We start from the raw sequence: 11,942 nt of genomic DNA on the forward strand, positions 1-11,942 counted from the left end.
CCACATATAGTTGGAGAAGAGTATTACTAAATGTAAATTAGTAGTTCATTACAAAATGAAAAGTTGTTGCGTTCATATAATTCTTCTTTGCCTTGGGCATAAATGCAACCCTTATACTCAGTTTTAAATGAGTATGAACTGAGTTTTAACTTAACTGAGTCTTAACATTTATGGCCACCTTCCATTTTTTGTGACTGGCTTCCCCTCACAAACAGAAGTTGGAAGGGGCTGCTGTGCTCACTGCTGTGCTCTTTGTCTCTGAGATGGGCATATTAGAGATGTCCACTCTCACTGAAATTTCACAGATACAGAACAAGTGAAAAGAAATTGGAGACTTACAGTGATTATGTCATCCACTGATCTTATTTTAAACTGTGGCCATTTTTGGCTATTTGACTACTGTATAACCATTTAAGAGAAAAATAAGAAAAGGTACAACACATTGTCTGACCTGTGTGATGATCCGTGTGGCACAGTGAACTACATGCACTCAAACCCTGCAAGACAGTGGGCAAGTGTGACACGCTCAGGTCATGGATATTATATGTCTCTTGTAGGAGGGGCAAGTTTAGATCTAGACTGTGCCCTTCAAAAAGCTCTCTCTCTGACCTGCTCAGTCGCACTCAGCCAAGATAGTTGAGCACAGTGGAGCACAGCAAGCCCCCCTCTCTGGACAGCATGGGACTTACTCAGGACCCCAACTTTCAAAAGTTGCAGGAGTGGTACACAGCCCACGCCCTGGGCCTCAACATGAGGCACATGTTTGAGGCTGACAAGGAGAGATTCAACAAGCTCAGGTATAAAACAAGAACAGAATACGTTTAGATATGTTTGATGTATTTGGTAAGTTAATGTTAATTCTGTTTTATCATCTGTTGACATGTTCACATAACAGACCTCTGTGTGGCTTCATTACACACATGTCAAACCTCAACACAACGACAAAATGATAGTTTTTGTCTGGATACTGATACTCAGAAAATATCCTCATCTTGTCTCCGATAGCCTCACACTGAAAACTGAGGATGGAGACATTCTTCTGGATTACTCCAAGAACCTCATCACAGAGGACGTTATGAAAATGTTGGTTGACCTGGTAATTCAATTTACATTTAAATGATCTGTGGCCTTTAAACAGTTTATATTAATTACCGAATCATTAGCCAATCAATCCTTTCATCAAGCAGAAAGTGGGGGTCAGTTCATCAGATACAAGTTTCATCTTCACTTAAGTTGTGTTTCTTTGAAGGACTGCTCATAAGTTTGAAACTTCCCAAATTGTTACTGACATAGCATTCATATTTATTGTTTCATTAGGCCAAGTCAAGAGGCATTGAGGCTGCCAGAGAGAAGATGTTTACTGGAGAGAAGATAAACTTCACCGAGGTGCTCGTTGTTAAACAGTCATAACTTCGCTTAACACTCTTTCTTTTATTTCTCTTAAAAATGAACACTAAGTACAGTAAATGCAAGCTGAAAAACCCATTCACTTCTTATTCACAAGCAGTGTAAGCAGCCAGCAGAAAAATACCCAGTGCTTCAGTGCTGATAGTAAGAGTCTGTGTATATTAACATTTATCTCCTGGTGCTGTGGAAATGAAGGGCCGTGCTGTGCTCCATGTGGCTCTGAGGAACCGTTCCAACACTCCCATCATGGTGGATGGGAAGGATGTAATGCCAGACGTTAATAAGGTTCTGGAGAAAATGAAGGGTTTCTGTCATGTGAGTGAACCCAAAAATAAAGGCACAAAATCACAACAAAAGCTCTTCCACAGAACTGTTTAAACAATTCACTATGTCAGTTTTGTAGCCCTGCTCATGAATTTTTTGATGCAGCTATCAGCAGTTTATAGACCCACAAAAATAATGTTTGCGATTGATGTGTTGCAGAAAGTTCGCAGTGGCGAGTGGAAGGGCTACACAGGGAAGGCCATCACTGATGTTGTTAATGTTGGAATTGGAGGATCTGATCTTGTGAGTGGATTAGCTTGAAAGATCTGTTTATCTTACATATATTAATAATAACACAAATAGGCCTGACTTTTTTTTTTCCTTACCATGACCTGTAGGGCCCCCTGATGGTAACTGAGGCCCTGAAGCCGTACTCAAAAGATGGACCTCGTGTGTGGTTTGTGTCCAATATTGATGGCACCCACATCGCCAAAACCCTGGCACAGCTCAACCCTGAGACAACCCTCTTCATCATTGCATCCAAGGTAGCATGTTCATGAAGAAATGAGGAATATTTATTTATTTATTGCTAAATCTTCAAGCACAGACAGAAAGTTCCTTATAAATTGCTGCATGAATATATGTGTATTCCTATATATACAGACATTCACCACACAAGAGACAATTACAAATGCTGAGTCGGCCAAAGCTTGGTTCCTCGAACATGCCAAAGATGTGAGTTTGTAGCAATCCTGCACAGCACAGTTTCATTACTACACTAAAAGGATGTCTTTCTTAATTATAAATTTGATATGTTTCAACAGAAAGCTGCTGTCGCCAAACACTTTGTGGCTCTTTCCACCAATGGTGTAAGTTGTACCAAATTTTTTTCAGGGTTAATAAGCCTCTCGCTGCATCTACACATTCTAATACTAACTTTTCTGTTTTTCTCTGTCTCCCCTTCAGCCCAAAGTGAAAGACTTTGGCATCGACACAGAGAACATGTTCGAGTTCTGGGACGTGAGTGCCCTTTGAGCTTTAAAACACACACTGTATGCAGGTTTTTCACGTCCACACGGTGCCATGGAGCGAGAGTAGAAGCTATAAATAAAGCAGACTTTTGACCTGTGAAGTAGGTGAGACAGACTCTCTGAACAGCAGCTGCCGGGTAATCAGAAGCCTCTCTCTTCAGTCTCAGTTATTATTGGTAGTGACCTTCTCTCTTGCAGAGGTTACTGTAAAGGCTGAGTTGCATCAAAGGTCAGAGAGTTGCATTTAGTTACATTGTTGGTATTTTAAAGGTAACAGCTATAATGTGGCCTTTATGTCAGGAGAAAATGGCTGCATGCACAAAATCTACAGCAAAGGTGGGCAATCAATTTTCCCAAAGGGGCACATGGGAGACTGGGACTGTTATAGAGGGCTGCCACAATAAGCTTATAAAGAGCTAAAATTAAAATCAAACGAAACTGAGTTAAGCTTATTGATGTGGCCCTCGACATCAGTCCCAGTTTCTCATGTGGCCCCTTGGAAAAATGTATTGTCCGCCTCTAGTCTACAGTATTTTCAGTCCAAAAGAGAGAAGAAGGGAGGAAAAAATGCCTAAAAGAACTTTTGGAAAAGATTTAAGACTGAAGCAAATCATACATTTCTTGCTACTATTTAACAAAGCTATAAAGATCAAGTGTGGTGTTTATTTTAATTGCATATGTGCATAACCTTGGCTTCCTTTTATTAAAATGGGACAAAAAAATTATATCATTTTTGTGTGTTTTCTTGTAGTGGGTTGGTGGTCGTTTCTCCCTGTGGTCTGCAATTGGAATGGCTATTGCCCTGCATATTGGTATGTACAGTAAACACACCCACACATTTCAGGGAGCTCGCTGGGGCTTAAACTATAGGAATACCAAGGTTACTTGGGTCCATCCTGAGGAGAAATATTTGCATTTTTATGTCAGTATCTAAAATCATTGCTAAAACATATATGAAAACTTATATGTGTGGACCAGCAATCATATTCATCCCAAGTACAGTGCTAAAAGTCTACACAATCACTTAACTTTTCTTGTGCATCTGATCTCCAGGCTTTGACAACTTTGAGAAGCTTCTGTCAGGAGCACACTGGATGGTGGGTACACCATAATGAGATGTTCAAAGTGTCACTTCTTCACCTGCCTGACATTGAAAATTATTGTTATGATTTTTTCCCTAAAGAATGATACAGAAAACATAAAGGTAAATTAGGTTTACCCTTTCATATATAGGACAAGCACTTCCGTACTGCTCCCCTGGATAAGAACGCTCCAATCCTGTTGGCTCTGTTGGGCATTTGGTACATCAACTTTTTCCACGCTGAGACCCAGGCTATGCTGCCCTATGACCAGTATATGCACCGTTTCACTGCCTACTTCCAACAGGTCTGTCCCCACAATGCAGAAGTGATCCAAAACATTATTTTAAATCAACTTATAGAGTTGATAGATTATTTTAATAATATAAGTAAGTCATTGTATATTGAGAGCGTTTGTTGTCTAGGGTGACATGGAGTCAAATGGAAAGTACATTACTAATCATGGGACACGTGTGAACTACCACACTGGGCCAATAGTCTGGGGAGAGCCTGGAACAAATGGACAGCATGCCTTCTACCAGCTCATCCACCAAGGTAACTCCACCTGGGAGCAGCAACAGACATTTGATTCAGCCGGTCTTTTTCTGGTCTTGGGTTGTCAAATATGTAGTCTGTGTACAAAAACCAGTACATTAAAGTATTTCTGGAGGTTGGTGAGTTGTTGAATCATAAAAACCTATTGTAGTTTAGTTACATGTAATTAACAGACTCAGTGAATGTGGAAATCTGAGCCATATCACTGAAATTGCTGTCAGTTGTCTTAAGACACCTCAGACTGGTGATTATTTCTGTTTGTATCACTCAGCATATAAGAAAAAAATAATAATTTACCAAGAAATATACATTTCTATTGTCTAGCAAAATTTGTGAGGGAAAGTGATAAGGTGTGTTTTCATTTAAAATATTATGGTTTCAGTGCAGGTGAAACTCTTCAGAGTAAACTTATATACAGTTAAAGAACTGGAATTATCTTAATGGTCCAGGATCAAATTGAGCTGCATGTAGCCCACAGACTAAAGGACTTTAATCCAGTTTGCTACCTGGTTAAGTTTGTCACTAATGCGACTCAACATGTTCATTTCAGGAACTCGAATGGTGCCTTGTGACTTCCTGATTCCAGCTCAATCACAGCATCCAATCAGAGACAACCTGCACCACAAGGTATCACTGATGTTAGAGAGGTATCTGTCTAAAGCAGCATTTATGCAGATATTGTGAAGTCTGTCTCTTGTTTAGGATATTAAATGAGTTTGACCAATCCTAGACTACTCTACTAGACTGTATAGACAAAAGTATTCAGCCATACCACTTAATCTTAGAATTACAGTGCTTTTAGTTTCCCTGTAAGCACCTAGCCATGCAGTCTACTTATATAAATATTTGTGAAAGAATTCACTGACTTGAAATGTGGTACTGTAATAGGATTTCACTGTTGCTACAGGATAGTTTGTGAAATTTCTTTCCTCCTAGATATTTCACAGTCAACCGTAAGCACTACTTTTCTGAAAAAATCTCAAGCATGCCAATACACCACCTTTTCAGCAACACATACAAGCTAATAGGATGCATAATGTTAGTAGATTTAATAAAGCTAGATAAAGAGACCAATATTAGAGCTGTTTTTAATTGTTTTAAATGGTGGTTGGCGGAGGCTGCTTGTTTGATTTGTGAGATGAAAGTCCAAAGCATAAACTTCAAATGATGGTTTTATGATAAGGTTTGTCCGAGAGGTAGAGCTTGGGGTGGAATTAGAAATGATTAAAATCAGTGTAACAAATAGCTACAAAAAGTCACAATAAACTATTCCCAAGAGAGCTGCATGTTCTGATATAACTTTTGTGGGCATTTTCTCAAAGCTCCAAGACAAGTTATTTGGCAACATATATGATATTGCACTGGCACCTTGAGGTGATTGTCAGACCTCCGACATTAGCATCAGAACAAGAGCTGCGCACTGGAGCTGAGGTGCAAGCCACTGACCTTCAATTTATTTTCTGCTTCCTTCTAAATTTTCATAGTGGTCAAACCAGTTTATGCCAACATCTATTTAAAGACGCAGCAACAAATTGAACTTTTGATCTTTGCGGTGGATTTGTTGGTTCTTTTATGCTGTGCATTTTTGTAAAATGGTTTGATTCCACTCATGTCCTTAGAAAAAAGGGTCAGCGCAAATCAATGAAAAGTTGCTCTGAGTGATCACCTTTATTCTATAGAATATTTATGGGAGAAATCAGTTTCAGGATCACTATGCCCCAATTCGAAGGGCACGAGGGGTCATTGAATCATTTTATAAGCAGAAAATATTGGTATAGTTAACAGATCTCACGCCAGCTAAACAAGTACAGGAGATTTTGGACTGATGTGTCCCAGAAATGAGGGAGTATCTTTTAGAAGAATGGTGCTGAATTCTTTCAGTTCCAGATACTGAGACATTTTAAATGTATTATTTTAATTTGTTACTTATCTGTTTGTTAATCATGTAGGAAATACACTATCTAAAACTGCCTGTTTCATTTGACTGTAGATCCTGTTGGCCAACTTCCTGGCTCAGACAGAGGCTCTGATGAAAGGTAAGACTACCGAAGAGGCCAAGAGGGAGCTGGAGGCAAGCGGCCTGAGTGGGGAGGCTCTGGAGAAAATCCTACCACACAAAGTACGTAGAATAAAGAGAAACTACCTTATCAAAGATAATGAACCTGCTGCGCTGCTGATAGCATGTAACAGCAACAAACTAAAACCTAAACTTAAGAGGAGAGCTCCCTGTCATGTTGCTTTTACAAACCCGATTGCAAATTGTTTTTGACAGCAGGTTAGAGAGACTCACCCAGTAAAAACTCTGTAAACAGATGTTGAAGACAACTGTGTCACTTTGAAAAGTGAAAAGACATCTAAAAAAAAAATACATCTCTCTTTATGTCTAACGTTGGCTGAAAAATGAAAATACACCTTTTCTTCTCGTTACATCTGCAAACTCTAAAACATCAAAGAAGTTCAAAGCACTCTCTTTTTCAAATAACCCTGGAGGCTTACTGAAGGCTTTTTTGCTGAAATGCACTGGAGGTTTTTTTTTTTAAAGGTTAAATATGACCATGGTCTGACAATGGAGGCATTTATTGATTTTATTTGAAGAATAAATTGCCTTGGACTTCTTTGATGATTTAGCTTATATGTATCTCATCCAAAGAGGACCGCAAACAAACACAGTCTGAATCAAGGATGCAGACTTTTTCAGAAACCATTTAAGTGCATCTTCAAACTCCTCAGACAACCAGGAGAATCAAACTCTGAACCTTCTTGCTATAATGTACTAGCAACACCCTAGCTTGACTGTCCACAAGCCAGTAAGCTTATTTTGCAACAGAAAACCAGAGTTAACTGCATTAAAGAACAGAATTTCATTCATGTTTTAATATTTTATTTATTTTTTTAAATGTCATCCTCTATCATCTGCCTGTCCAATCACACTGGTTTCAAATTAAATTTCGATCTAGCTTTGTACTAAAACCCCAAAGACATATGTATTTGCAATTTAAAAAATGAGGGGATTGTCACAGATTATTAGGCAGAGGACTCAATCACAGGACTTTGAAGTTTTAGAGAGAAGGTGAGGGTTTATTTACAATGTAGCACCAAGTGAGGATATATACATATATACAGCGAGACAGATAACACGGGGCTCCAGGGAGTAGAGGGGGGTCTGAAGGGGAGGGAAGGTCCAAGGCAGGTGCACGCACCCTCCTCTTCAACTCAATCCACAACTCACTCAGATAGTCCACTCCAAAATGCTCATGCTCACTCACACACATCCACAGAGGAAAACAACGTTAGGAGGGAGCTCTAGGACAGCACAAGGAATACTCAAAAGGCTAGGCTACACTGATGCTAGGTAGTGTGACGATCCAGCAAGGATCTTGCCATCTTAAGTAGTCTGCCAGCATCAGTGTAAATGAGCCACAGGTGTGTGTTCAGGGCGGGTTCAGAGGCGAGGAATCAAGGTCCAGTTCCGCCTTGGAAAGGCGAAGACAATAAAACACACACCACGACCTCTCCAGATCTTGAGAGATATTCACTTGTGTCATTTCAGTTCAGTTCACCAAAATAAAGAAAATAAATAAATAAAAGCTTCCAGTAACGAGATATGTTTCAAATAGGAATAGGAATTGCCTATTAGAAATAAGCAAATCTGAGATGGTGACATGGTGGGTGGACATTTAAACTTGAAACTTAAACTGAAATGACAATGACCCACTTTTGAACCCATCTTAAACATGTAATTTTAGCCCTGACAGCTAAGTACCATGTTTACATCTGTGTCTAAACTAGACTTCTGATTTTTGTTCAAATTAAAGTCAAGTCATTGTAACAGCTAAAAAAGTTAACCCCCCCAAAATCTTTCCATGAATATCTTGTGTTAGGGGGACAGTGCCCTCCAGTGACATGTATGGACATGGCAATGTATACTTTGTTAAAAATTTTTTTTTTGCAAAATAGTGAATTGTATTCTAAAATGTTTCTATTTGATCACCGCAGGTATTCCAGGGAAACAGACCAACCAACTCAATCATCTTCAAGAAACTGACTCCATATACACTTGGAGTACTTATAGGTAAACCACTTTTGTCACTGTACTGGTTTTATCATTGGTAACATTACCAATAACAATTTCTTTTGAAGCTTTAATGTCCTTTTAAACATCGTTTTAATTTAATTCTACATATACCATTATCTAATTTAACCCGGTTAGTTTTATCTGAAAATGAGACATTACGAAATAATTTCCACTGTTTTTAAATGCACTGGACTGCACAATAATAAATGATATCTGAGACAGTGGTGGTAATGATCACACAGTGGGAATTTCCTGAAACAGCCAAAGAGCGGCAATTTCCAGCTGAGCTTCAGTCAGGACGTTGCACACTGTTGCATAGTAACAGTCAGTGTGTTTGCACCTGTGATGGGAAACTAACTGAGCAGGTTTTATTCTGAACAGCTCTATTGTGCTGCTTCAGAAATTCAATCTTTGTTTTCATTTCATTTGTTGAATTTGTGATTATTCTTCCCATTTTTGCAGCAATGTATGAGCACAAGATCTTTGTCCAGGGATTAATGTGGGAGATCAACAGCTTTGACCAGTGGGGGTGAGTCTGTTTCTTTCAGCATACACAACAAGTTTCCTAATAAAAGTCTCTCTTTTGTGCTAATTCACAGCTCCACATGTTTATTCCTGGACTCTGCTGAAATTTTGCATGATTCACAGTCAGAATTAACCTTATTTAACATTTACTATGCCTTGGTGTAGGCCCCTCCGTTCATCCCCTTTCCGAAACAAGCCTCTTCCCCACTTTAGGCCAACTTTCTTCTCATTGTCTGACCCAAAGGTTTGAACACCAGGGGCTGCTGTGCTCAAATAAGCAAGCTTTAAGAGAAGTCTGACGCCTAATGTTATACTGTGCAGCTTTCAGATTGAGGCACTGTGGATACATTTTTGCAGATTTTCCAAAATGTATTAACACATGACTGAACCCATCATATCTCTTGTATTTATGTCTTCTCCCCTCACATACGCATTATTAGAGTGGAACTGGGCAAACAGCTCGCCAAGAAGATTGAGCCTGAGCTCAAGGACACTGCTGAGATTCACTCCCACGACTCCTCCACCAACGGACTAATCAACTTCCTCAAGAAGAATTTTGCCTGAGCTGAGTGACCTCAATAACTTCCCCTTGACTCCACAGCATTATCTATCTTATCAGCTCAGGAGCTGCGTGGACAGGAGTCCCGCAGTGGCAGCTGGTCACTCCCACGCAGTTGAGCTGAAGCACTCTGTATGTTTGTTCTCGCATTATGAATATCGTGACTGTCTAGTATGCTGTCGTTTCCACGTTTGTTCGTTTACCACTGTGAGAGGAAAAAGCTTTTTGTATTAGACTGTCGTGACAGGCAGAGCGAAGCATGCCCCCACTCTGTCTCTACTGTTACACGAAATTTTGTTCCTGAAATAAAAATCTTCACACAGAATATGTAGATATGTTCGGTTTTCTCGTACATATGTACATGTATGTAATGATGATGTGAGCGTGCGACTAACAAAAAGCAGTACACCACTAGATGGCATCAGAGTGCCAGATTTATTTGCTGGGAGCAAATGAGCCACCCAGTAATCAACCAGTTATTCAGTGGAACAAAGGGTCAAAGGTCAGTCCATCTGTACTGTTCCTCCCCACAAATCCCCAGACTCCACAGCATCCATTTAGCTTAGAGAGAAAAACAAACAACTGGACTAAACAGCATCTGGACTGGAAGTCAGTCAGCACTATGTTTAACTAGAATTTAATTTTATGATCGTTTTGGACACATGTAACAAAATCTCCTTGTATTCTCCTGATAAACAGAAGGATCACATATAATACTTGTATGAGAGGCAGCTTGCTTCTGAATAAATCATGATCGTGTTAAGTACTGTTTGATGCACAAAACAGCCTGAGCCTTAAATATATTTCACGGTGTTTCCTTCACTTTAAACCCACTGCCGGGTACAATTACAGAGTGTGTGTAAGGACAAACAGAAAGTTAAAAAAGAAACCGAGACCCCCAGACACTGCTGGGTTTTCAGTCCTGTTGCCAGGCAACAATACAGTACTTCAAATCTAACTTGTGCTTTTTATCTCTAGCTCTGAAACAAGATACAGAAGAAAGTGAGTTTGTCTAAGGAGAATATTCTGCCTTATTGTGAATTATCAGTGAAATCAGTCCAAAAAGAACACATTTTCGACTCATAGCTAGAAAAAAAAAAAAGAAGATAATTTTGGAGTATTCTTTGTAAATGGTGTTACCTTTCTCACTGAAACTCATCCCTCGATGACTCTCAGCTGAGTCCTAGATGAAGGGGCAAAGCCCTGGCTACATCATGGTGGTGAGGCTGAGCAAACCTGCTACTCTGCTTACTGAAACAAGAAAGTCCAGTGAACTAATAAAATACAAAAAGCAAACAGTAAAAATCTCCAAAATAGAAGAAAACGTTATTGCACCTGAACAGGAGTGAAAATATTTCATCCCTCTGCAACCCTTACTTACCTTGCAGTGACAGTGCGAGTTTCATTTCAAATCTTGGGGAAAATACCACTTCTTGCCTTTACGCTCTCTAAGTTGTCATTTTTAACTGAGGTTAGTAAGTGGTTTAAATTAAAAGCAATGTTTCCGTAAACAACTGCTGCTGAGCCTGGTTGTAACAGGAGAAACTGGACAAGATTTAAAGAATAGACACAGACTAACCTGAAAGCGAGCGTACATTTAACCAAAAACAGTAACACAGTGGGAGCTATCTTCAAAAAATATTACAGACCGGGAAAAAACAAAGGAACTACTGACAAAAAAAGACAGAGTTTTTGATGAACCATTTTTGCTTTTGACAGCACAACCAGTTTATGGGCCTCATCAACAAATCAATCAATCAATCAAAGCAAAACAAAAATGCATCAACTGAGACTTACATAATGGAATTTATCATACATATGACTCTATCTGTTTTACTTGAGAATAGCAGCCCGTATCAGCAACTAATAAGTGAACAATTCACCAGAAAAATCTGCTATTTGGCCAAAAGCAAGGCTGAAATATTCATCCTTGTGACATCTAAACAGTTGAACATGGCCACACCTATAAAGACTTCTTCTTCCTATGTGCACCTGCATCCACAAATAGCGAGAGCCTCTAGTACTTCTGGGTTACTCTGCGCACTATTATTCAAAACAGGTTAATTTTCGAGGCAGGAATAAACAAACTGTAACAAATCAACATGAAGAAGTAACAGGGCTGACTCGGTTCAGCGGAGAGTGGAATCAAATTGCAGCGGGAAAGCATTAAACAGGATCTGTGTGCGTTCCTGAGATTTTTGTTGAACAATGCCGCTGCACACCCTCACATTCCACTTCATACTCTATTGGTTTGGCCACTTGGTTATTTTTCTTTCCTCCTGGAGTGTTTAAGAGTTGCCCCCCTTCAACATTGCTTGCCATAATGTTACTGATAATGTCAGGTGTAGCTTTGGAGCACAAAACTGGAATTCTTCCAGATGGCATGAAGTGCTTGTTGTTGTATGGAAAGATCCTCTGAGATGCATGTTTTCTTCATCAGCATGTTC

At 39.5% G+C, this 11,942-nt stretch overlaps 1 protein-coding gene across 1 annotated transcript; it reads left to right on the top strand.

Moving 5' to 3' along the window:
- Positions 1 to 605: 605 nt before the first annotated feature.
- On the top strand, positions 606 to 9,820 carry gpib (glucose-6-phosphate isomerase b). Its single transcript, XM_014333457.2, has 18 exons — positions 606 to 797; positions 1,006 to 1,096; positions 1,318 to 1,386; positions 1,603 to 1,722; positions 1,891 to 1,974; positions 2,070 to 2,216; positions 2,335 to 2,406; positions 2,496 to 2,540; positions 2,638 to 2,691; positions 3,454 to 3,514; positions 3,756 to 3,799; positions 3,936 to 4,088; positions 4,207 to 4,336; positions 4,887 to 4,963; positions 6,327 to 6,455; positions 8,333 to 8,408; positions 8,874 to 8,940; positions 9,377 to 9,820. Exons 1-18 carry the CDS (start codon positions 679 to 681, stop codon positions 9,498 to 9,500), a joined length of 1,662 nt encoding a protein of 553 aa, XP_014188943.1. The 5' UTR covers positions 606 to 678; the 3' UTR covers positions 9,501 to 9,820.
- The last annotated feature ends 2,122 nt before the right edge of the window (positions 9,821 to 11,942 follow it).

This window comes from Haplochromis burtoni, unplaced genomic scaffold (assembly GCF_018398535.1).
Source record: "Haplochromis burtoni strain Fernald_Lab_line unplaced genomic scaffold, NCSU_Asbu1 Contig_2, whole genome shotgun sequence".
Lineage (NCBI taxonomy): Eukaryota > Metazoa > Chordata > Actinopteri > Cichliformes > Cichlidae > Haplochromis > Haplochromis burtoni.